Raw genomic sequence first — 25,823 nt, forward strand, 5'->3', positions numbered from 1 at the left:
GTCCTCTGGGAAAGATGGATCAGGTCCCGGACCAGGTGGATGTTGTCCTGGATGGACCGGCCCGGGACCGTGTAGGACTGGTCGGGGTGGATCATGTGGGCCAGCACGGAGCCCAGGCGGGTAGACATAGCCCGGGCAAAGATCTTATAATCCGTGCTGAGGAGGGAGACCGGACGCCAGTTTTTAAGCAGGCGGAGATCGCCCCTCTTCGGCAGCAGGACGATGACCGCCCTGCGCCACGAGAGGGGCATCTCCCCGGTCGCCAGGCTTTCCCCCAGGACCCGCGCGTAATCGTCCCCCAGGACGTCCCAGAACGCCCTGAGGAACTCCACGGTCAACCCATCCAGCCCTGGGGATTTGCCCCTCGAGAGCTGGTGGAGGGCGCCAGTCAGCTCCGCCAACGTGAGCGGAGCCTCCAATCCTTCGGCGCCCTCCGGGCTGACCTGCGGCAGGTCCTCCCACAAAACTCTGCGCGCATCCTCGCTGGACGGATCCGGAGAGAACAACGCACTGTAATACGTCCGGACCAGGAGGCCCATTCCCTCCGGATCCGTGATGGAGGATCCGTCGTCGGCCAGCAGCTCGACGAGCTGCTTACGGACCCCCCGCCATTTTTCTAGCGAGTAGAAGAAGGGTGAGGCGCGGTCCAAATCTTCCAGGATCTGGATCCGCGACCTCACGTACGCGCCTCGGGACCCTATGAGCTGCAGGTTCCTCAGCGCGCCCTTCTTCTCTTTGTACGCCTGCCACAGGGCCGGGTCCGCGACGGCATGACCGAGGCGGGATTCCAAGTCGAGCACCTCCCTCTCAAGGCACCCGACCTCGGCTTCCCGCCTCTTGGTCGACCCCTTCGCGTACTCCTGACAGAAGACGCGGATGTGAGTCTTGCCCACATCCCACCATAGCCTCAAGGAGGGGAAGCCCCCCTGCTTCCTTCTCCAGTCGGCCCAGAATCGACAGAACGAGTCCCGAAATCGCACGTCCTCCAGCAGCCGGTTGTTAAAGTGCCAGTACGCAGACCCCGCCCGCGTGCGGAGCGGAGTGAACTCCGCCCACACCAGGCGGTGGTCCGAGCACGGCACCAGCCGCATGGAGGCCGCCGAGACACGGGAGACGTACGCCTGCGAAATGTAGAGGCGGTCGATTCGCGACCCCCCTCCTCCAGACCTCCACGTGAAGGCGCTGGAGTCGGGATGGAGATTCCGCCAGACGTCCACCAAGTTAAGGGAGCTGATCAGTCCCCTCAACTTCTCCACCGACGCTTGGCCGCGCTGGGGACCGGAGCGATCCCCCACCTCGAGGGTGCAGTTAAAATCCCCCCCGAGGATGATGCACTCGCCGCTATCGATGGAGCTCAAGAGAGCGGACACTTCTTCAAAGAAGCGCGCTTGCAAAGCGCCGGGCCTGGGCGCGTACACGTTCACAAAGTGGAGCGGCACGCTACCCAGGCGAACGGCGAGGTGGAGCAAGCGGCCCGGCACTAGCTCCTTGACCCCCAAGATCTCCGGCTGAAAAGTCGGGGCCAACAAGATAGCCACCCCACTAGAAATAGGGGTGAGGTGACTCATGTAGACCCCACCCTGCCACTCCAGGAGCCAGGTGGCTTCGTCTCCCGGAACGGTGTGGGTTTCCTGCAGAAAGCTCACCGCGTATCTCCCTTCCCTAAGGACTGAGAGATTGTGAAATCTGCGGTGAGCCCCTCTGCTGCCGTTGATGTTGAGGCTGGCTATGGTTATCTTCATGTCAAAGGTACGTAAAACCCGTCACCAACAGCTCACTGTGAGGAGGGAGTGGAAGTGCACCTGGCCCTCCACTCCCCCAGCAACCCATTGAGGAACACATTAAAACGGCGCCTCTCAACCAGTTTCACGTCCGCGCGCTTGCCCGCTTTCTTAAGGGCGGCACGGACGGACTGGATGATCAGCGCCAGATTCGACCAACGGTCGAGGGCCAGCTGAACTTTATTGCGGCAACCTCTGCAAGCCGCGAGGAAATCCCGGAGTTCCGCCGTGGGGATGAGAGGAGATTCGGTGGGAGGCACAAGGGACTGCACCACCTCACTGGCGATGGAATCAAGATCATCCTCCGTGCCCCGCACCGAATCCCCATCCTCCTCCGGGTCGTCACCGCCAGCGGCCGACACATCCACCACACACTGTGGGGCGGACGTCCCGGCCGCGCTAGCTGGTCCCGCCTCCGTCACGATCCCACCCCCAGGATCGATGGCGGAGGAGTCCTCTCTGGGTTCTATTGTGAAACTGGAGCCTGTAGGCACCAGCGGTTCAGGACCCCCCTCCACCTCCATCCCCAGGCCAATGACTGGTCCAGGGGAGACAGAAGTTCCGGACTCCGGGAAACCAGCCGGAGCCGAGACTGGAGGCGGCGAGAGGAGGCCATCTCCCGCTCCGCCAGCACCCACAGGCCCAGCAGATGGGGCAGCATTCTCAGTTATAACTGGGTCGGGTGTCTCCTGGTTGGTGGTGGACTCCGGCTGGGAGGCCCGACCCTCTGGGGCCTCGCCCTCCCCTTCATTCAGGACACCCGACCCAGTAGCAGTGGCGGAATGGGCGGTTTCCCCAGGCTCCCCCACCACAAGCAGGGCCCCACTTACCCCTTTAGGAGGGGCCTCACGTACCGGGGCCATCCCCTCCCCTCCATCCTGAGGAATAGAGTGCTCCTGCCCGGACTTTGCAGCCTTGGTGGTGGCGGTAGGGGGAACCTGAGGACCAGAAACAGGAGGCAGCTCCCCTCCAACAGATGGGCCCTGCACCTCAGGGCCCTGTGTTATTTCTGTGGAGGGGTGCCTTCTCCTCTTTTTCGCACTTGGGCGCGGAGACTCAGAGACCTCCATGTCATCAGAGGCCTCCGCCTCCGCACCCTTTTTTCCTTTTTTAGTCACCCTGGGCCTGAGCCCAGCCCTGGGACAGGTGGATTCCATGGGAATGGGCTTTGGGCTGAGCTCAGGCTCGGGTTGAGTCAAAGTGTCCAGGGGACGCGCCTCACGATGTTTCTTTTTTCCCCGCGTCTTCCTTCCGCTCGGACGGACGCTCCCCTCCCCGCCAGAGGCTGTGAAAACCACAGCCTCCGGAACCGACTGAGCGGTGTCTGTTGGATCTGCGGGGGGAGTGGGAGGAGGTGCTGTGGAACCACTCTGGGCCGCCGAGGTGGAGCTGGCGGCCGGGAGGTTGGGGCAGTTCTTACGAACATGCCCCACCCCCTTGCAGACGCGGCACCGCGCCCCATCCGAGGTCCAGAAGACGCGGTAGGCCGTCCCCTGGAACTCCACATAAAATTGGCCCTCCGTGTCCTCCTCCCGCGCCAGCTGCATAAATAACTGGCGGCGGAAGGAGTAGACATGTTGGAGGCTGTGCTCCCGAAGACCAAGCCAGACTGGGGTGATCCCCGACCTCACCTCCCCCAGATGGTGCAGGTGGGGGAGGAGGAGCTCACTGGGAATGAAGGGTGGGACGTTGGACAACATTATCCGATGTGCAGTGGCCCCCAGAGGGTCCACTGGCAGGAAGGTCCCCCCCACAGTGAGCCCTTTACTCAGGGCCAGGGACACCGCCCGCTCGGTCTTCAAAAAGAACACAGCCTTCCCATACATCTTTGAGGCCGCAACAATGGCCGAGGGGCCGACAACCACAGCCATTGCCTTAACGCAGGCCTCAATAGACATGTTGGGGTGGGGATAGCTCTTCACCCCATGGCTGCATGTCAATAATTTAAAGGGTGACGGGGCCACGTGGGCAGCCACAGAAGCTGCAGCTGCGTAGGTAGTAGAGGGCCCCGCCACCGGTGATGAAGGGCTTGCCATGGGTCCAAGAGCTAAACCCACCCCAAATTGTGGACTTGCACACTAAATAACAGATTCACAGAAAAATTTGAAAAGACAAACAAACAAACAACAGGTTAGTGGAGAGGCTGAGGTAAGAGAGGAGAGGTAAAGACAGGCTGGAAGGGATGACTTGCTTTCTGGAGGTGGTGCTCACAGTACACTTAAAACAGTCTTTGAAGTTGGTCTTCCGGTCTTCTGGTTGGGGGAGTCGTCTTCACCTGGGTCAGCTGAAGCTGCCCAGGCACTATCTATCCCCTTCCGTCTGTTTAGCTGGGCAGCTTCAGCTGACCCAGGCTTGGCAATTGGGGTGGGGAGGGAGCTTTCCTGTGTGCTTTTGCAGCAGCACAGATTCCTGTTGAATTGGCAGCCCCACCCCTTGTTGTTCCAGCCACTTGTTCCTCCCCCAACAGTCCAAAGTAAATTACTGGTGTTCAGCACCCACCTCCAGACAAAGCCTTGTTTCCACAAAATGTCCCTTTCTTCTCTTTAATGGAGACTGTTGTTGGAGTTTTCCACTGCTTGTTGGTAGCTGCTCTCCCTTGCTCAGTGCAGCTCCTCTCTCCACCTCTGCAACCTCCAACTGCCACCAGCACTCTCAGCTGCACCTCGTTGAGGCTCTCAACACTCAGGCTCCCAAATCAGTGGGCAGCCAATCCCAGTGCTGTACCTGTCCTGGGAGTGTTTGATGGGGGACAGTGTAGAAACAGGTGTAAGCCAAAATCCTTTTTCCCGGTTCACAGTTTTTGTTTGAATGTGTGTGTGTGTGCATGAGGGCTGAGGAATTAAGGATCTTTTCAACTATACAGATTTGTCTCATTAGCAGTTAAGACTTATTAATTCTTTTCAAATAAGTAGTCAACATTGTTATTTAAATAAACCTGCTTTGGTGTGCTTTATTCTGGAAAACAAATAGTGTCTAATTTGGCTATTCTTCGGTAGGAATACACTTCAAATCAATCAGAAAATAATTCGACAGGAGGTGAGAAAAACACGGGGGCATCAGAACGTGGAATTCCCTGCAGCAGGGTGATTCTCAAGTAGAGCATGGTAATTCAGTGAAAGGAAATGATATAGTTACCTGACGTAATATTATTAGAGGGTGCGAGGAGTGAGGGGGACAGTGGGATTAGACTGGGTGGGATATTAAAGGGTGTGGGGAGTGAGGGGGACAGTGGGATTAGACTGGGAGGGATATTAAAGGGTGTGGAGAGTGAGGGAGAGTGGGATTAGACTGGGTGGGATATTAAATGGTGTGGAGAGTGAGGGGGACAGTGGGATTAGACTGGGAGGGATATTAAATGGTGTGGAGAGTGAGGGGGAGTGGGATTAGACTGGGAGGGATATTAAATGGTGTGGAGAGTGAGGGGGAGTGGGATGAGACTGGGTGGGATATTAAAGGGTGTGGAGAGTGAGGGGGAGTGGGATTAGACTGGGTGGGATATTAAATGGTGTGGAGAGTGAGGGGGAGTGGGATTAGACTGGGTGGGATATTAAAGGGTGTGGAGAGTGAGGGGGAGTGGGATTAGACTGGGTGGGATATTAAAGGGTGTGGAGAGTGAGGGGGAGTGGGATTAGACTGGGTGGGATATTAAAGGGTGTGGAGAGTGAGGGGGAGTGGGATTAGACTGGGTGGGATATTAAAGGGTGTGGAGAGTGAGGGGGAGTGGGATTAGACTGGGTGGGATATTAAATGGTGTGGAGAGTGAGGGGGAGTGGGATTAGACTGGGTGGGATATTAAAGGGTGTGGAGAGTGAGGGGGAGTGGGATTAGACTGGGTGGGATATTAAAGGGTGTGGTGAGTGAGGAAGAGAGTGGGATTAGACTGGGTGGGATATTAAATGGTGTGGGGAGTGAAGAGGAGAGTGGGATTAGACTGGGTGGGATATTAAAGGGTGTGGGGAGTGAGGGGGAGTGGGATTAGACTGGGTGGGATATTAAAGGGTGTGGTGAGTGAGGAAGAGAGTGGGATTAGACTGGGTGGGATATTAAATGGTGTGGGGAGTGAAGAGGAGAGTGGGATTAGACTGGGTGGGATATTAAAGTGTGTGGGGAGTGAGGGGGAGTGGGATTAGACTGGGTGGGATATTAAATGGTGTGGGGAGTGAAGAGGAGAGTGGGATTAGACTGGGTGGGATATTAAAGGGTGTGGGGAGTGAGGGGGACTGGGATTAGACTGGGTGGGATATTAAAGGGTGTGGTGAGTGAGGAAGAGAGTGGGATTAGACTGGGTGGGATATTAAATGGTGTGGGGAGTGAAGAGGAGAGTGGGATTAGACTGGGTGGGATACTAAAGGGTGTGGGGAGTGAGGAGGAGAGTGGGATTAGACTGGGTGGGATATTAAAGGGTGTGGGGAGTGAGGGGGAGTGGGATTAGACTGGGTGGGATACTAAAGGGTGTGGAGAGTGAGGGGGAGTGGGATTAGACTGGGTGGGATACTAAAGGGTGTGGGGAGTGAGGAGGAGAGTGGGATTAGACTGGGTGGGATATTAAAGGGTGTGGGGAGTGAGGGGGATGTGGGATTAGACTGGGGGGGATACTAAAGTGTGTGGGGAGTGAGGTGGAGTGGGATTAGACTGGGTGGGATACTAAAGGGTGTGGAGAGTGAGGGGAGAGTGGGATTAGACAGGGTGGGATATTAAAGGGTGTGGGGAGTGAGGGGGAGTGGGATTAGACTGGGTGGGATATTAAATGGTGTGGAGAGTGAGGAGGAGAGTGGGATTAGACTGGGTGGGATATTAAAGGGTGTGGATAGTGAGGGGGAGTGGGATTAGACTGGGTGGGATATTAAATGGTGTGGAGAGTGAGGAGGAGAGTGGGATTAGACTGGGTGGGATATTAAAGGGTGTGGTGAGTGAGGAGGAGAGTGGGATTAGACTGGGTGGGATATTAAAGGGTGTGGAGAGTGAGGGGGAGTGGGATTAGACTGGGTGGGATATTAAATGGTGTGGAGAGTGAGGAGGAGAGTGGGATTAGACTGGGTGGGATATTAAAGGGTGTGGAGAGTGAGGGGGAGTGGGATTAGACTGGGTGGAATATTAAATGGTGTGGAGAGTGAGGGGGAGAGTGGGATTAGACTGGGTGGGATATTAAAGGGTGTGGTGAGTGAGGAGGAGAGTGGGATCAGACTGGGTGGGATATTAAACGGTGTGGTGAGTGAGGAGGAGAGTGGGATTAGACTGGGTGGGATATTAAAGGGTGTGGAGAGTGAGGAGGAGATTGGGATTAGACTGGGTGGGATATTAAATGGTGTGGTGAGTGAGAAGGAGAGTGGGATTAGACTGGGTGGGATATTAAAGGGTGTGGAGAGTGAGGAGGAGAGTGGGATTAGACTGGGTGGGATATTAAAGGGTGTGGAGAGTGAGGGAGAGTGGGATTAGACTGGGTGGGATATTAAATGGTGTGGAGAGTGAGGAGGAGAGTGGGATTAGACTGGGTGGGATATTAAAGGGTGTGGTGAGTGAGGAGGAGAGTGGGATGAGACTGGGTGGGATATTAAAGGGTGTGGAGAGTGAGGGGGAGTGGGATTAGACTGGGTGGGATATTAAATGATGTGGAGAGTGAGGAGGAGAGTGGGATTAGACTGGGTGGGATATTAAATGGTGTGGAGAGTGAGGAGGAGAGTGGGATTAGACTGGGTGGGATATTAAAGGGTGTGGAGAGTGAGGGAGAGTGGGATTAGACTGGGTGGGATATTAAATGGTGTGGAGAGTGAGGAGGAGAGTGGGATTAGACTGGGTGGGATATTAAAGGGTGTGGTGAGTGAGGAGGAGAGTGGGATTAGACTGGGTGGGATATTAAAGGGTGTGGAGAGTGAGGGGGAGTGGGATTAGACTGGGTGGGATATTAAAGGGTGTGGAGAGTGAGGGGGAGTGGGATTAGACTGGGTGGGATATTAAATGGTGTGGAGAGTGAGGGGGAGTGGGATTAGACTGGGTGGGATATTAAATGGTGTGGAGAGTGAGGGGGAGTGGGATTAGACTGGGTGGGATATTAAAGGGTGTGGAGAGTGAGGGGGAGTGGGATTAGACTGGGTGGGATATTAAAGGGTGTGGAGAGTGAGGGGGAGTGGGATTAGACTGGGTGGGATATTAAATGGTGTGGAGAGTGAGGGGGAGTGGGATTAGACTGGGTGGGATATTAAATGGTGTGGAGAGTGAGGGGGAGTGGGATTAGACTGGGTGGGATATTAAAGGGTGTGGGGAGTGAGGGGGATGTGGGATTAGACTGGGGGGGATACTAAAGGGTGTGGGGAGTGAGGGGGAGTGGGATTAGACTGGGTGGGATACTAAAGGGTGTGGAGAGTCAGGGGAGAGTGGGATTAGACAGGGTGGGATATTAAAGGGTGTGGGGAGTGAGGGGGAGTGAGGGGGAGTGGGATTGGACTGGGTGGGATACCAAAGGGTGTGGGGACTGAGGAGGAGAGTGGGATTAGACTGGGTGGGATATTAAAGGGTGTGGGGAGTGAGGAGGAGAGTGGGATTAGACTGGGTGGAATATTAAAGGGTGTGGGGAGTGAGGAGGAGAGTGGGATTAGACTGGGTGGGATATTAAAGGGTGTGGGGAGTGAGGGGGATTGTGGGATTAAATGGGGTGGGATATTAAAGGTTGTGGGGAGTGAGGGGAGAGTGTGATTAGACTGGGTGGGATATTAAAGGGTGTGGAGAGTGAGGAGGAGAGTGGGATTAGACTGGGTGGGATATTAAAGGGTGTGGGGAGTGAGGGGAGAGTGGGATTAGACTGGGTGGGATATTAAAGGGTGTGGGGAGTGAGGGGGAGTGGGATTAGACTGGGTGGGAGATTAAAGGGTGTGGGGAGTGAGGGGGATTGTGCAATTAGACTGGGTGGGATATTAAAGGGTGTGGGGAGTGAGGGCTTTGGGATTCGACTGGGTGGGATATTAAAGGGTGTGGAGAGTGAAGAGGAGAGTGGGATTAGAATGGGTAGGATATTAAAGGGTGTGGGGAGTGAAGGGGAGAGTGCGATTAGACTGGGTGGGATATTAAAGGGTGTGGGGAGTGAAGGGGAGAGTGCGATGAGAATGGGTGGGATATTAAAGGGTGTGGGGAGTGAAGGGGAGAGTGGGATTAGACTGGGTGGGATATTAAAGGGTGTGGTGAGTGAGGAGGAGAGTGGGATTAGACTGGGTGGGATATTAAATGGTGTGGAGAGTGAGGGGGAGTAGGATTAGACTGGGTGGGATATTAAATGGTGTGGAGAGTGAGGAGGAGAGTGGGATTAGACTGGGTGGGATATTAAAGGGTGTGGAGAGTGAGGGGGAGAGTGGGATTAGACTGGGTGGGATATTAAATGGTGTGGAGAGTGAGGGGGAGTGGGATTAGACTGGGTGGGATATTAAATGGTGTGGAGAGTGAGGGGGAGTGGGATTAGACTGGGTGGGATATTAAAGGGTGTGGTGAGTGAGGAGGAGAGTGGGATTAGACTGGGTGGGATATTAAAGGGTGTGGAGAGTGAGGGGGAGTGGGATTAGACTGGGTGGGATATTAAATGGTGTGGAGAGTGAGGGGGAGTGGGATTAGACTGGGTGGAATATTCAAGGGTGTGGTGAGTGAGGAGGAGAGTGGGATTAGACTGGGTGGGATATTAAAGGGTGTGGTGAGTGAGGGGGAGTGGGATTAGACTGGGTGGGATACTAAAGGGTGTGGTGAGTGAGGAAGAGAGTGGGATTAGACTGGGTGGGATACTAAAGGGTGTGGTGAGTGAGGAAGAGAGTGGGATTAGACTGGGTGGGATATTAAATGGTGTGGGGAGTGAAGAGGAGATTGGGATTAGACTGGGTGGGATATTAAAGGGTGTGGGGAGTGAGGGGGAGTGGGATTAGACTGGGTGGGATATTAAATGGTGTGGGGAATGAGGAGGAGAGTGGGATTAGACTGGGTGGGATATTAAATGATGTGGGGAGTGAGTGGGAGTGGGATTAGACTGGGTGGGATACTAAAGGGTGTGGGGAGTGAGGAAGAGTATGGGATTAGACTGGGTGGGATATTAAATGGTGTGGGGAGTGAAGAGGAGAGTGGGATTAGACTGGGTGGGATATTAAAGGGTGTGGGGAGTGAGGGGGAGTGGGATTAGACTGGGTGGGATACTAAAGGGTGTGGGGAGTGAGGGGGAGTGGGATTAGACTGGGTGGGATACTAAAGGGTGTGGGGATGAGGGGGAGTGGGATTAGACTGGGTGGGATACTAAAGGGTGTGGGGATGAGGGGGAGTGGGATTAGACTGGGTGGGATACTAAAGGGTGTGGGGAGTGAGGAAGAGTGTGGGATTAGACTGGGTGGGATATTAAATGGTGTGGGGAGTGAAAAGGAGAGTGGGATTAGACTGGGTGGGATACTAAAGGGTGTGGGGAGTGAGGAGGAGAGTGGGATTAGACTGGGTGGGATACTAAAGGGTGTGGGGATGAGGGGGAGTGGGATTAGACTGGGTGGGATACTAAAGGGTGTGGGGAGTGAGGGGGAGTGGGATTAGACTGGGTGGGATATTAAAGGGTGTGGTAAGTGAAGAAGAGAGTGGGATTAGACTGGGTGGGATATTAAATGGTGTGGGGAGTGAAAAGGAGAGTGGGATTAGACTGGGTGGGATACTAAAGGGTGTGGGGAGTGAGGAGGAGAGTGGGATTAGACTGGGTGGGATATTAAATGGTGTGGGGAGTGAAAAGGAGAGTGGGATTAGACTGGGTGGGATATTAAATGGTGTGGGGAGTGAAAAGGAGAGTGGGATTAGACTGGGTGGGATATTAAATGGTGTGGGGAGTGAAAAGGAGAGTGGGATTAGACTGGGTGGGATACTAAAGGGTGTGGGGAGTGAGGAGGAGAGTGGGATTAGACTGGGTGGGATACTAAAGGGTGTGGGGATGAGGGGGAGTGGGATTAGACTGGGTGGGATACTAAAGGGTGTGGGGAGTGAGGAAGAGTGTGGGATTAGACTGGGTGGGATATTAAATGGTGTGGGGAGTGAAAAGGAGAGTGGGATTAGACTGGGTGGGATATTAAAGGGTGTGGGGAGTGAGGGGGAGTGGGATTAGACTGGGTGGGATATTAAAGGGTGTGGTAAGTGAAGAAGAGAGTGGGATTAGACTGGGTGGGATATTAAATGGTGTGGGGAGTGGAAAGGAGAGTGGGATTAGACTGGGTGGGATATTACAGGGTGTGGGGAGTGAGGGGGAGTGGGATTAGACTGGGTGGGATATTAAATGGTGTGGGGAGTGAAAAGGAGAGTGGGATTAGACTGGGTGGGATATTAAAGGGTGTGGGGAGTGAGGGGGAGTGGGATTAGACTGGGTGGGATACTAAAGGGTGTGGGGAGTGAGGGGGAGTGGGATTAGACTGGGTGGGATACTAAAGGGTGTGGGGAGTGAGGAGGAGAGTGGGATTAGACTGGGTGGGATATTAAAGGGTGTGGGGAGTGAGGGGGAGTGGAATTAGACTGGGAGGGATATTAAAGGGTGTGGTGAGTGAGGAGGAGAGTGGGATTAGACTGGGTGGGATATTAAAGGGTGTGGTGAGTGAGGAGGAGAGTGGGATTTGACTGGGTGGGATATTAAAGGGTGTGGTGAGTGAGGGGGAGTGGGATTAGACTGGGTGGGATACTAAAGGGTGTGGTGAGTGAGGAAGAGAGTGGGATTAGACTGGGTGGGATATTAAATGGTGTGGGGAGTGAAGAGGAGATTGGGATTAGACTGGGTGGGATATTAAAGGGTGTGGGGAGTGAGGGGGAGTGGGATTAGACTGGGTGGGATACTAAAGGGTGTGGGGAGTGAGGGGGAGTGGGATTAGACTGGGTGGGATATTCAAGGGTGTGGTGAGTGAGGAGGAGAGTGAGATTAGACTGGGTGGGATATTAAAGGGTGTGGTGAGTGAGGGGGAGTGGGATTAGACTGGGTGGGATACTAAAGGGTGTGGTAAGTGAGGAAGAGAGTGGGATTAGACTGGGTGGGATATTAAATGGTGTGGGGAGTGAAGAGGAGATTGGGATTAGACTGGGTGGGATATTAAAGGGTGTGGGGAGTGAGGGGGAGTGGGATTAGACTGGGTGGGATATTAAATGGTGTGGGGAATGAGGAGGAGAGTGGGATTAGACTGGGTGGGATATTAAATGGTGTGGGGAGTGAGTGGGAGTGGGATTAGACTGGGTGGGATACTAAAGGGTGTGGGGAGTGAGGAGGAGAGTGGGTTTAGACTGGGTGGGATTCGAAAGGGTGTGGAGAGTGAGGGGGAGTGGGATTAGACTGGGTGGGATATTAAAGGGTGTGGGGAGTGAGGGGGAGTGGGATTAGACTGGGGGGGATACTAAAGGGTGTGGGGATGAGGGGGAGTGGGATTAGACTGGGTGGGATATTAAAGGGTGGGGGAGTGAGGGTGAGTGGGATTAGACTGGGTGGGATACTAAAGGGTGTGGGGAGTGAGGAAGAGTGTGGGATTAGACTGGGTGGGATATTAAATGGTGTGGGGAGTGAAAAGGAGAGTGGGATCAGACTGGGTGGGATATTAAAGGGTGTGCGGAGTGAGGGGGAATGGGATTAGACTGGGTGGGATATTAAAGGGTGTGGTGAGTGAGGAAGAGAGTGGGATTAGACTGGGTGGGATATTAAATGGTGTGGGAAGTGGAAAGGAGAGTGGGATTAGACTGGGTGGGATATTAAAGGGTGTGGGGAGTGAGGGGGAGTGGGATTAGACTGGGTGGGATACTAAAGGGTGTGGTGAGTGAGGAAGAGAGTGGGATTAGACTGGGTGGGATATTAAAGGGTGTGGGGAGTGAGGGGGAGTGGGATTAGACTGGGGGGGATACTAAAGGGTGTGGAGAGTGAGGGGAGAGTGGGATTAGACTGGGTGGGATATTAAAGGGCGTGGGGAGTGAGGGGGAGTGAGGGGGAGTGGGATTAGACTAGGTGGGATACTAAAGGGTGTGGGGAGTGAGGAGGAGAGTGGGTTTAGACTGGGTGGGATTCTAAAGGGTGTGGAGAGTGAGGGGAGAGTGGGATTAGACTGGGTGGGATATTAAAGGGTGTGGGGAGTGAGGGGGAGTGGGATTAGACTGGGGGGGATACTAAAGGGTGTGGGGAGTGAGGGGGAGTGGGATTAGACTGGGTGGGATACTAAAGGGTGTGGGGAGTGAGGAGGAGAGTGGGTTTAGACTGGGTGGGATATTAAAGGGTGTGGGGAGTGAGGGGGATTGTGGGATTAAATGGGGTGGGATATTAAAGGTTGTGGGGAGTGAGGGGAGAGTGGGATTAGACTGGGTGGGATATTAAATGGTGTGGGGAGTGAGGAGGAGAGTGGGATTAGACTGAGTGGGATATTAAAGTGTGTGGGGAGTGAGGGGGAGTGGGATTAGAATGGGTGGGATATTAAAGGGTGTGGGGAGTGAGGGCTTTGGGATTCGACTGGGTGGGATATTAAAGGGTGTGGGGAGTGAAGGGGAGAGTGCGATTAGAATGGGTGGAATATTAAAGGGTGTGGGGAGTGAAGGGGAGAGTGGGATTAGACTGGGTGGGTTATTAAAGGGAGTGGGGAGTGAGGGGGATTGTGCAATTAGACTGGGTGGGATATTAAAGTGTGTGGGGAGTGAGGGGTTTGGGATTAGACTGGGTGGGATACTAAAGGGTGTGGGGAGTGAAGGGGAGAGTGGGATTAGACTGGGTGGGATACTAAAGGGTGAGGGGAGAGTGGCATTCGACAGGGTGGGAGATTAAAGGGTGTTGGGAGTGAGGGGAATTGTGGGATTAGACTGGGTGGGATATTAAAGGGTGTGGGGAGTGAGGAGGAGAGTGGGATTAGACTGGGTGGGAAATTAAAGGGTGTGGGGAGTGAGGGGGATTGTAGGATTAGACTGGGTGGGATACTAAAGGGTGTGGAGAGTGAGGGGGATTGTGGGATTAGATGGGTGGGATATTAAAGGGTGTGGGGAGTGAGGGGGAGTGGGATTAGACTGGGTGGGATATTAAAGGGTGTGGGGAGTGAGGGGGAGTGGGATTCGACTGGGTGGGATACTAAAGAGTGTGGGGAGTGAGGGGAGAGTGGGATTAGACTGGGTGGGATACAAAAGGGTGTGGGGAGTGAGGGGAGAGTGGGATTAGAATGGGTGGGATATTAAAGGGTGTGGGGTGTGAGGGGGAGTGGGATTAGACAGGGTGGGATAGTAATGGGTGTGGGGAGTGAGGAGGAGAGTGGGATTAGATTGGGTGGGATACTAAAGGGTGTGGGGTGTGAGGGGGAGTGGGATTAGACAGGGTGGGATAGTAATGGGTGTGGGGAGTGAGGAGGAGAGTGGGATTAGATTGGGTGTGAAATTAAAGGGTGTGGGGAGTGAGGGGGTGTGGGATTCGACTGGGTGGGATACTAAAGAGTGTGGGGAGTGAGGGGAGAGTGGGATTAGACTGGGTGGGATACAAAAGGGTGTGGGGAGTGAGGGGAGAGTGGGATTAGAATGGGTGGGATATTAAAGGGTGTGGGGTGTGAGGGGGAGTGGGATTAGACAGGGTGGGATAGTAATGGGTGTGGGGAGTGAGGAGGAGAGTGGGATTAGATTGGGTGGGATACTAAAGGGTGTGGGGTGTGAGGGGGAGTGGGATTAGACAGGGTGGGATAGTAATGGGTGTGGGGAGTGAGGAGGAGAGTGGGATTAGATTGGGTGGGATACTAAAGGGTGTGGGGATGAGGGGGAGTGGGATTAGACTGGGTAGGATATTAAATGGTGTGGGAAGTGAGGGGGAGAGTGGGATTAGACTGGGTGGGATATTAAAGGGTGTGGGGAGTGAAGGGGAGAGTGGGATTAGACTGGGTGGGATATTGAAGGGTGTGGGGCGTGAAGGGGAGAGTGCGATTAGAATGGGTGTGATATTAAAGAGTGTGGGGAGTGAGGGGATTGGGATTAGACTGGGTGGGATACTAAAGGGTGTGGGAAGTGAGGGGATTGGGATTAGACTGGGTGGGATACTAAAGGGTGTGGGGAGTGAGGGGATTGGGATTAGACTGGGTGGGATACTAAAGGGTGTGGGGAGTGAGAGGGATTGGGATTAGACTGGGTGGGATATTAAAGGGGGTGGGGAGTGAAGGGGAGAGTGGGATTAGAATGGGTGGGGTATTAAAGGGTGTGGGGAGTGAAGGGGAGAGTGGGATTAGAATGGGTGTGATATTAAAGGGTGTGGGGAGTGAGGGGATTGGGATTAGACTGGGTGGGATATTAAAGGGTGTGGGGAGTGAGGGGATTGGGATTAGACTGGGTGGGATACTAAAGGGTGTGGGGAGTGAGGGGATTGGGATTAGACTGGGTGGGATACTAAAGGGTGTGGGGAGTGAGAGGGATTGGGATTAGACTGGGTGGGATATTAAAGGGGGTGGGGAGTGAAGGGGAGAGTGAGATTAGACTGGGTGGGATATTAAAGGGTGTGGGGAGTGAGGGGGAGAGTGGGATTAGACTGGGTGGGATATTAAAGGGAGTGGGGAGTGAGAGGGATTGTGCAATTAGACTGGGTGGGATATTAAAGGGAGTGGGGAGTGAGGGGGATTGTGCAATTAGACTGGGTGGGATACTAAAGGGTGTGGGGAGTGAGGGTGAGTGTGGAATTAGACGAGGTGGGATATGAAAGGGTGTGGGGAGTGAAAGGGATTTTGGGGTGAGACTGGGTGGGATAGTAAAGGGGGTGGGGAGTGAGGGGGATTGTGGGATTAGACTGGGTGGGATAATAAAGGGTGTGGGGAGAGAGGGGGATTTTGGGATTAGATGGGGTGGGATATTAAAGGTTGGGGGGAGTGAGGGGGAGAGTGGGATTGGACTGGATGGGATATTAAATGGTGTGGAGAGTGAGGGGGATTGTGGGATTAGATGGGGTGGGATAATAAAGTATGTGGGGAGTGAGGGGGGAGTGAGGGGAGAGTGGGATAAGACTGGGTGGGAGATTAAAGGGTGTGGGGAGTGAGGGGGACTGGGATTAGACTGGGTGGGATATTAAAGGGTGTGGGGAGTGAGGGGGGAGTGAGGGAGAGAGGGATGAGACTGGGTGGGAGATTAAAGGGTGTGGGGAGTGAGGGGGAGAGGGATTGGACTGGGTGGGAGATTAAAGGGTGTGGGGAGTGAGGGGGAGTGGGATTATTCTGGGTGGGATATTAAAGGATGAGGGGAGTGAGGGGGAGAGTGGGATTAGACTGGGTGGGATATTAAAGGGTGTGGGAAGTGAGGAGGAGTGGGATTAGACTGGGTGGGATATTAAAGGGTGAGGGGAGTGAGGTGGAGAGTCGGATTAGACTGGGTGGGATATTAAAGGGTAAGGGGAGAGAGGGGGAGAGTGGGATTAGACTGGGTGGGAATAAAGAGTGTGGGGAGTGAGGGGGGGAGTGGGATTGGACTGGGTGGGATATTTAAGGATGAGGGGAGTGAGGAGGAGAGTGGGATATTAAAGGATGAGGGGAGTGAGGGGGAGAGTGGGAATAGACTGGGTGGGGTATCAAAGGGTGTGGGGAGTGAGGGGGAGAGTGGGATTACACTGGGTGAGATAGAAAAGGGTGAGGGGAGTGAGGGCGAGATTGGGAATAGACTGGGTGGGTTATTAAAGGGTTTGGGGAGTGAGGGGGAGAGTGGGATTAGACTGGGTGAGATACTAAAGGGTGAGGGGAGTGAGGGGGAGAGTGGGATTAGACTGGGTGGGATATTGAAGAGTGTGGGGAGTGAGGGGGAGAGTGGGATTAGACTGGGTGGGATATTAAAGGGTGAGGAGTGAGGGGGAGAGTGGAATTAAAATGGGTGGGATATTAAAGGGTGAGGGGAGTGAGGGGACAGAGGAATTAGACTGGGTGGGATACTAAAGGGTGTGGGGAGTGAGGGGGAGAGTGGGATTAGACTGGGTGGGATATTAAAGGGTGTGGGGAGTGAGGGGGAGAGTGGGATTAGACTGGATGGGATATTATCGGGTGTGGGGACTGAGGGGGAGAGTGGGATCAGACTGGGTGGGATATTAAAGGATGAGGGGAGTGAGGGGGAGAGTGGGATTAGACTAGGTGGGATATTTAAGGATGAGGGGAGTGAGGGGGAGAGTGGGATTAGACTGGGTGGGATATTAAAGGATGAGGGGAGTGAGGGGAGAGTGGGATTAGACTGGGTGGGATATTAAAGGGTGAGGGAAGTGAGGGGGAGAGTGGGATTAGACTGGGTGGGATACTAAAGGGTGTGGGGAGTGAGGGGGAGAGTGGGATTCGACTGGGTGGGATATTAAAGAGTGTGGGGAGTGAGGGGGAGAGTGGGATTAGACTGGGTGGGATACAAAATGTTGTGGGGAGTGAAGGGGAGAGTGGGATGAGACTGGGTGGGATATTAATGGATGAGGGGAGTGAGAGCAAGAGTGGGATTAGACTGGGTGGCATATTAAAGGGTGTGGGCAGTGAGGGGGGAGTGTGGGATTAGACTGGGTGGGAAACTAAAGGGTGTGGGGAGTGAGGGGGAGAGTGGGATTCGACTGGGTGGGATATTAAAGGATGAGAGGAGTGAGGGGGAGAGTGGGATTAGACTGGGTGGGATATTAAAGGATGAGGGGAGTGAGGGGGAGAGTGGGATTAGATTGGGTGGGATATTAAAGGGTGAGGGGAGTGAGGGGGAGAGAGGAATTAGACTGGTTGGGATACTAAAGGGTGTGGGGAGTGAGGGGGTTTGTGGGATTAGACTGGTTGGGATATTAAAGGGTGTGGGAAGTGAGGGGGAGATTGGTATTAGACTGGGTCGGTTATTAAAGGTTGTGAGGAGTGAGGGGGAGAGTGGGATTAGACTGGGTGGGATATTAAAGGATGAGGGGAGTGAGGGGGAGAGTGGGATTAGACTGGGTGGGATATTAAAGAGTGTGTGGAGTGAGGGGGAGAGTGGGATTAGACTGGGTGGGATATTAAAGGATGAGGGGAGTGAGGGGGAGAGTGGGATTAGACTGGGTGGGATATTAAAGGATGAGGGGATTGAGGGAGAGTGGGATTAGACTGGGTGGGATATTAAAGGATGAGGGGAGTGAGGGGGAGAGTGGGATTAGACTGGGTGGGATATTAAAGGATGAGGGGATTGAGGGAGAGTGGGATTCGACTGGGTGGGATATTAAAGGATGAGGGGAGTGAGGGGGAGAGTGGGATTAGACTGGGTGGGATATTAAAGGGTGTGGGAAGTGAGGGGGAGATTGGTATTAGACTGGGTGGGATATTAAAGGATGAGGGGAGTGAGGGGGAGAGTGGGATTAGACTGGGTGGGATATTAAAGAGTGTGTGGAGTGAGGGGGAGAGTGGGATTAGACTGGGTGGGATATTAAAGGATGAGGGGAGTGAGGGGGAGAGTGGGATTAGACTGGGTGGGATATTAAAGGGTGTGGGAAGTGAGGGGGAGATTGGTATTAGACTGGGTGGGATATTAAAGGATGAGGGGAGTGAGGGGGAGAGTGGGATTAGACTGGGTGGGATATTAAAGGATGAGGGGATTGAGGGAGAGTGGGATTAGACTGGGTGGGATATTAAAGGATGAGGGGAGTGAGGGGGAGAGTGGGATTAGACTGGGTGGGATATTAAAGGATGAGGGGATTGAGGGAGAGTGGGATTAGACTGGGTGGGATATTAAAGGATGAGGGGAGTGAGGGGGAGAGTGGGATTAGACTGGGTGGGATATTAAAGGGTGTGGGAAGTGAGGGGGAGATTGGTATTAGACTGGGTGGGATATTAAAGGATGAGGGGAGTGAGGGGGAGAGTGGGATTAGACTGGGTGGGATATTAAAGAGTGTGTGGAGTGAGGGGGAGAGTGGGATTAGACTGGGTGGGATATTAAAGGATGAGGGGAGTGAGGGGGAGAGTGGGATTAGACTGGGTGGGATATTAAAGGGTGAGGGGAGTGAGGGGGAGAGTGGGATTAGACTGGGTGGGATATTAAAGGGTGAGGGGAGTGAGGGGGAGAGTGGGATTAGACTGGGTGGGATATTAAAGGATGAGGGGAGTGAGGGGGAGAGTGGGATTAGACTGGGTGGGATATTAAAGGGTGAGGGGAGTGAGGGGGAGAGTGGGATTAGACTGGGTGGGATATTAAAGGATGAGGGGAGTGAGGGGGAGAGTGGGATTAGACTGGGTGGGATATTAAAGGATGAGGGGATTGAGGGAGAGTGGGATTAGACTGGGTGGGATATTAAAGGATGAGGGGAGTGAGGGGGAGATTGGGATTAGACTGGGTGGGATATTAACGGGTGAGGGAAGTGAGGGGGAGAGTGGGATTAGACTGGGTGGGAGACTAAAGGTTGTGGGGAGAGAGGGGGAGAGTGGGGTTAGACTGGGTGGGTTATTAATGAGTGTGGGGAGAGAGGGGGAGAGTGGGATTAGACTGGGTGGGATACTAAAGGGAGTGGGGAGTGAGAGGGAGAGTGGGATTAGACTGGGTGGGATATTTAAGGGTTTGGGGAGTGAGGGGGGGAGTGGGATTAGACTTGGGGGATACTAAAGGGAGTTGGGTGTGGCAGGGAGAGTGGGATTAGACAGGGTGGGGTATTAAAGGATGAGGGGAGTGAGGGGGAGAGGGGGATTGGACTGGGTGGAATATTAAAGGGTGTGGGGAGTGAGGGGGAGAGCGGGATTAGACTGCATGGGATATTAAAGGGTGTGGGAAGTGAGGGGGAGAGTGGGATTAGACTTGGGGGATACAAAAGGGAGTTGGGTGTGGCAGGGAGAGTGGGATTAGACAGGGTGGGGTATTAAAGGATGAGGGGAGTGAGGGGGAGAGGGGGATTGGACTTGGGGGATACTAAAGGGAGTTGGGTGTGGCAGGGAGAGTGGGATTAGACAGGGTGGGGTATTAAAGGATGAGGGGAGTGAGGGGGAGAGGGGGATTGGACTGGGTGGGATATTAAAGGGTGTGGGCAGTGAGGGGGAGAGCGGGATTAGACTGGGTGGGATATTAAAGGGTGTGGGGGCTGAGGTTAAGAGTGGGATCAGACTGGGTGGGATTTTAAAGGATGAGGGAGTGAGGGGGAGAGTGGGATTAGACTGGGTGGGATATTAAAGGATGAGGGGAGTGAGGGGAGAGTGGGATTAGACTGGGTGGGAGACTAAAGGGTGAGGGGAGAGAGGGGGAGTGCGGAATTAGACTGGGTGGGAAATTAAAGGGTGTGAGGAGTGAAGGGGAGGGTGGGATTAGACTGGGTGGGATATTAAAGGATGAGAGGAGTGAGGGGGAGAGTGGGATTAGACTGGGTGGGATATTAAAGGATGAGGGGAGTGAGGGGGAGAGTGGGATTAGACTGGGTGGGATATTAAAGGATGAGAGGAGTGAGGGGGAGAGTGGGATTAGACAGGGTGGGATATTAAAGATTGTGGGGAGTGAGGGGGAGTGTGGGATTAGATTGGGTGGGATACTAAAGGGTGTGGGGAGTGAGGGGGTTTGTGGGATTAGACAGGGTGGGATATTAAAGGGTGTGGGGAGTGAAGGGGAGAGTGGGTTTAGACTGGGTGGGATATTAAAGGGTGTGGGGAGTGAGGGGGAGATTGGGATTAGACTGGGTGGGATATTAAAGAGTGAGGGGAGTGAGGGGGAGAGTGGGATTAGACTGGGTGGGTTATTAAAGGGTGTGGGGAGTGAGGGGGTTTGTGGGATTAGACAGGGTGGGATATTAAAGGGTGTGGGGAGTGAAGGGGAGAGTGGGTTTAGACTGGGTGGGATATTAAAGGGTGTGGGGAGTGAGGGGGAGATTGGGATTAGACTGGGTGGGATATTAAAGAGTGAGGGGAGTGAGGGGGAGAGTGGGATTAGACTGGGTGGGTTATTAAAGGGTGCGGGGAGTGAGGGGGAGAGTGGGATTAGACAGGGTGGGATATTAAAGGGTGTGGGTATTGAGGGGAGAGTGGGATTAGACTGGGTGGGATATTAAAGGGTGTGGGGAGTGAGGGGGTTTGTGGGATTAGACAGGGTGGGATATTAAAGGGTGTGGGGAGTGAAGGGGAGAGTGGGTTTAGACTGGGTGGGATATTAAAGGGTGTGGGGAGTGAGGGGGAGATTGGGATTAGACTGGGTGGGATATTAAAGAGTGAGGGGAGTGAGGGGGAGAGTGGGATTAGACTGGGTGGGTTATTAAAGGGTGCGGGGAGTGAGGGGGAGAGTGGGATTAGACAGGGTGGGATATTAAAGAGTGAGGGGAGTGAGGGGGAGAGTGGGATTAGATTGGGTGGGATATTAAAGGGTGAGGGGAGTGAGGGGGGAGAGTGTGATTAGACTGGGTGGGATATTAAAGTGTGAGGGGAGTGAGGGGGAGAGTGGGATTAGATTGGGTGGGATATTAAAGGGTGAGGGGAGTGAGGGGGAGAGTGGGATTAGATTGGGTGGGTTATTAAAGGGTGTGGCGAGTGACGGGGAGAGTGGGATTAGACTGGGTAGGATATTAAAGGGTGAGGGGAGTGAGGGGAAGAGTGTGATTAGACTGGGTGGGATATTAAAGGGTGTGGGGAGTGAGGGGGGAGAGTGTGATTAGACTGGGTGGGATATTAAAGGGTGTGGGGAGTGAGGGGGGAGAGTGGGATTAGGCTGGGTGGGATATTAAAGGGTGTGGGGAGTGAGGGGGGAGAGTGGGATTAGATTTTGTGGGATATTAATGTGTGCAAGCAGTGAGAGGGAGAGTGGGATTAGACTGGGTGGGATATTAAAGGGTGTGGGAGTGAGGGGGGAGAGTGGGATTAGATTTTGTGGGATATTAATGTGTGCAAGCAGTGAGAGGTAGAGTGGGATTAGACTGGGTGGGATATTAAAGGGTGAGGGGAGTGAGGGGGGAGAGTGGGATTAGATTTTGTGGGATATTAATGTGTGCAAGCAGTGAGAGGGAGAGTGGGATTAGACTGGGTGGGATATTAAAGGGTGAGGGGAGTGAGGGGGGAGAGTGGGATTAGATTTTGTGGGATATTAAGGTGTGCAAGGAGTGAGAGGTAGAGTGGGATTAGACTTTGTCAGATATTAGAGGAAGTACTCACTGACTCGGTATGTAACACATGGTCTGCGTTTGTGTACGTGCGAGCACAGAGCCTCCACAACCTCACTCAGGGTCAGGGCCAGGAGAGTGTGATAGGTGGCAGTGAGCTGTGCGAATTTATTCACACTCACCCTTTCTGAGTGACTGACTGCAGTCATGCAAATCATAGCAAGTTAGTCACTCTCCTGAATGCAAACTGGCTGAACAAGATAAGGGTTTATTTCGTCTGTGGATAACAAACCACATTAGATATCGTACCTCATTCCATCCCTTCCCTCCACACCCATTCTTTAACAATCACCCGACATCAGGCTGATATTTACCCACCTCCCAATCTTGCAAGCAGTCCTTCTAAACTCTCACTCGGTCTTAACCCTCTCTGTTCACTGGTGCCTCAGTGGGTGTACTGCTCTCTCTCTCCCACTCTCTCTCTCCATCTCTCTGGCTCTCTCTCAAACTCACTTTCTCTTCTCTTAGTCAGCAGGTCGTGGGTTCAAATCTCACTCTGACGGCCAAGAAGATAAGACAGGGTGACAATCCCAGTGTATACTGAGGGAGTGCTGCACTGTCAGAGGGTCAGTAGAGAGGGAATGCCACATTGTCAGAGGGTCAGTACTGAGGGAGTGCTGCACTGTCGGAGGGTCAGTACTGAGGGAGTGCCGCACTGTCAGAGGGTCAGTACAGAGGGAATGCTGCACTGTCAGAGGGTCAGTACTGAGGGAGTGCTGCACTGTCGGAGGGTCAGTACTGAGGGAGTGCCGCACTGTCAGAGGGTCAGTACAGAGGGAATGCTGCATATTCAGAGGGTCAGTCCTGAGGGAGTGCCGCACTGTCAGAGGGTCAGTACGGAGGGAGTGCCGCACTGTTGGAGGGTCAGTACAGAGGGAACGCTGCATTGTGGGAGGGTCAGTATGAGGGTGTGTTGCACTGTCGGAGGGTCAGTACTGCGGGAGTGCTGCATTGTCAGAGGGCCAATACTGAGGGAGTGCTGCACTATTGGAGGGTCAGTACTGAGGGAATGCTGTGCTGTTGGAGCGTCAGTACTGAGGGAGTGCTGTGCTGTCGGAGGGTCAGTACTGAGGGAGTGCTGTATTGTTGGAGCGTCAGTACTGAGGGAGTGCTGTGCTGTTGGAGGGTCAGTACTGATGGAGTGCTGCATTGTCGCAGGGTCAGTACTGAGGGAGTGCTGAACTGTTGGAGGGTCAGTACTGAGGGAATGCTGCACTGTTGGAGGGTCAGTACTGAGGGAGTGCTGTGCTGTCGGAGGGTCAGTACTGAGGGAGTGCTGTATTGTTGGAGGGTCAGTACTGAGGGAGTGCTGTATTGTTGGAGGGTCAGTACTGAGGGAATTCTGCGCTGTTGGAGGGTCAGTACTGAGGGATCGCTGCGCTGTTGGAGGGTCTGTGCTGAGGGAGTGCTGCACTGTCAGACTTACTAATCAGCCTCACACCCCGGCCTCACTCCCTGGGGTCTCTCTCTAGACCCTGTGGTTTATCCTGCGGTCACTCCCTGTGAACTCTCTCTGTGCCCGGGGTCATTCCCTGATGTCACTCCCTGGCCCATGTGCTCACTCCCAGTGATCACTCTTTACACCCTGTGGTCACTCTCTGGACCCTGGGGTCACTCCTTGTGGTCACTCTCTGGACCCCGTGGTCACTCCCTGCGGTCTCTCTCTGGACCCTAGGGTCACTCCCTGGGTCACTCCTTGATGTCACTCCCTCGATCCTATGTTCATTCTCTAGACCCTGTGGTCACTCCCTGGCCCTCTGTGGTCACTCTCTGAGGTCACTCCCTAGATCCAGTGCTCAGTCCCTGTGGTCACTCACTGGACCATGAGGTCACTCTCAGGGCTCACTCACTAGACCCTGTCGTCACTCCCTGTGGTCACTCTCTGGAGCCTGGGATCACTCTCTGCCCCCTGGGGTCAGTCTCTGTGCTGAATGCACCTTGTTCTGCCACCATCCTCTGTAAATTGTGAAGTTACCTGTTGCCTGTGCACCATTCTCCAGGTCGGTGTCTCTTGTAGCTGGAACTCCCGCCCCTGCCCTGGGATATCTCACCGCCCACATGGAGAAGAGCCTCTGGTTGTGCTGGTGTTGCCTGGAGTGGAATAAACACAGGTTAATCTCAGCTCCGGGAAAGGGATTGCCCGAGCCCGGGATTGGCTGCTGCTGGAGAACACCCCAGAGCTGAACGGGTATAAAAATTGTGTGGGAGGAGTTTGAGTTCATTGCACTGGGAGCCGCAATTCAGGTAAGATTCAGCAATGCCTGCATTTCACCCGCCCAGCGCCGCTCAGAGGGACAGCAAGATCCCATGGAGAAAGGGAGATTGGAGTGGGTGGGATTGGAGGAGGTGGGAGTTTACCTGATCCTGGACTCAGGATCACAGCCAGAGGCGCAAACACAGCGTTCAGGTAGAAATGTCCATGTGCTGAGGAAACTCTGGCGTAAATCAGAGAGGCAGCTCTGTCCGTCAGTCCCAGTCGGTGAGTTCCCTATCTCCATCTATAATCTCGCTTTCTCACTCTCTCCATCTCTAATCTCCCTTTCTCACTCTCTCCATCTCTAATTTCTCTTTCTCACTCTCTCCATCTCTAATCTCGCTTTCTCACTCTCTCCATCTCTAATCTCCCTTTCTCACTCTCTCCATCTTTAATCTCGCTTTCTCACTCTCTCCATCTCTAATCTCCCTTTCTCACTCTCTCCATCTCTAATCTCCCTTTCTCACTCTCTCCATCTCTAATCTCCCTTTCTCACTCTCTCCATCTCTAATCTCGCTTTCTCACTCTCTCCATCTCTAATCTCCCTTTCTCACTCTCTCCATCTCTAATCCCCCTTTCTCACTCTCTCCATCTCTAATCTCCCTTTCTCACTCTCTCCATCTCTAATCTCCCTTTCTCACTCTCTCCATCTCTAATCTCCCTTTCTCACTCTCACCATCTTTAATCTCCCTTTCTCACTCTCCCCATCTCTAATCTCCCTTTCTCACACTCTCCATCTCTCTTTCTCACACTCTCCATCTCTCTTTCTCACTCTCACTGTCTCCATTTCTCTCTCTCTCCCCCTTTACACTCCCTCCCTCTATCCCTCTCTCCCTTATTCACTCCCCTCTTTCCCTTCCTCTGCCCCCCCCCCCCACCCCACCTCTCGGACCCTCTGTCTCCCTTCCTACCTCTCTCTCCCTCCATATTTCTCTCTCTCTACCTATCTTCCTCCCTCTCCTTTTCTCTTTCTCTGCATCTCTCTCCCCTTCCTCTCCCCCTCGTTCTCCCTCTCCCATTCTCTTTCAGACTCTTTCTCTCTCCTCTTCCTCATTCACTCAGTCTCTCCCTTTTTCACTCCTCTCTTCCCCCTCCCTCTTTCTCAGTCCCTCACCTCTCTCCCTCCCTTCCTCTGCTCCTCTCTCCCTCTTTTTCTCCCTTTGTCTCTCGCCGTTTCGCTCTCTCTTTATCTCTTTTTCTGTCTCTGTCCCTTACTATTCCATTTCTCTTGCTCCCTTTCTCACTTCCTCAATCTCTCCCTTTTTCATCCCCTCTGCCTCTGTCCCCCAACTTCTCTCTCTCCTTTTCTCACTCCCACCCTCCTACCCTTTCTCACTCTTTTCTCTCTGCCTCCTTCTATCCCCTTCATTCTTTCTCTCCCTTTCTCCCTCCCTGTCCTCCTCTCACCCCCACCTTTCTCTCTCACGCCCTCCCTCCCTTTTCTCTCTCCCTCCCCTCCTTTTTCTCCGTCTCTTTCTCACTTCCTTTCTCTTTCCACCTTTCCATTTCTCTCTCCCTTTCTCTCTTTATCTGTCCCATTCTCTCATACTCCCTTTCCCTCCCTCCCTCCCTCTCTTCATTTCTCTCCCTCCCTGTCTCTCACACCACCCCACCCCTCCCTTTTACTGTCTCACCCCGCTCACCACTGCGAGTCTGTCCGTTCCAATCCCTGGGGGAATGTGTTCCGCCATGGATTTGCTCCACCTGATGATCTCCGAAAAAGGATGGAACAGGGAACATTCCAAATGAT

General features: G+C 53.8%; 1 protein-coding gene across 8 annotated transcripts in view; it reads right to left on the reverse strand.

Moving 5' to 3' along the window:
* The window catches only part of LOC137352797 (complement C1q-like protein 3), a 241,811-nt gene that overhangs the window by 128,781 nt on the left and 87,207 nt on the right, over window positions 1-25,823 (reverse strand). For all 8 annotated transcript variants that reach the window (XR_010969787.1, XR_010969788.1, XR_010969785.1 and 5 more), the window contains one exon: window positions 23,795-23,910. Coding sequence is in view for 3 of the 8 variants with exons in the window: in XM_068018632.1 (XP_067874733.1) it covers window positions 23,795-23,910 (116 nt within the window). In the remaining 5 variants the exon portion in view is untranslated. The remainder of the gene's footprint in view (window positions 1-23,794; window positions 23,911-25,823) is intronic.

This window comes from Heterodontus francisci, chromosome 39 (genome assembly GCF_036365525.1).
Source record: "Heterodontus francisci isolate sHetFra1 chromosome 39, sHetFra1.hap1, whole genome shotgun sequence".
Taxonomy (NCBI): Eukaryota; Metazoa; Chordata; class Chondrichthyes; order Heterodontiformes; family Heterodontidae; genus Heterodontus; species Heterodontus francisci.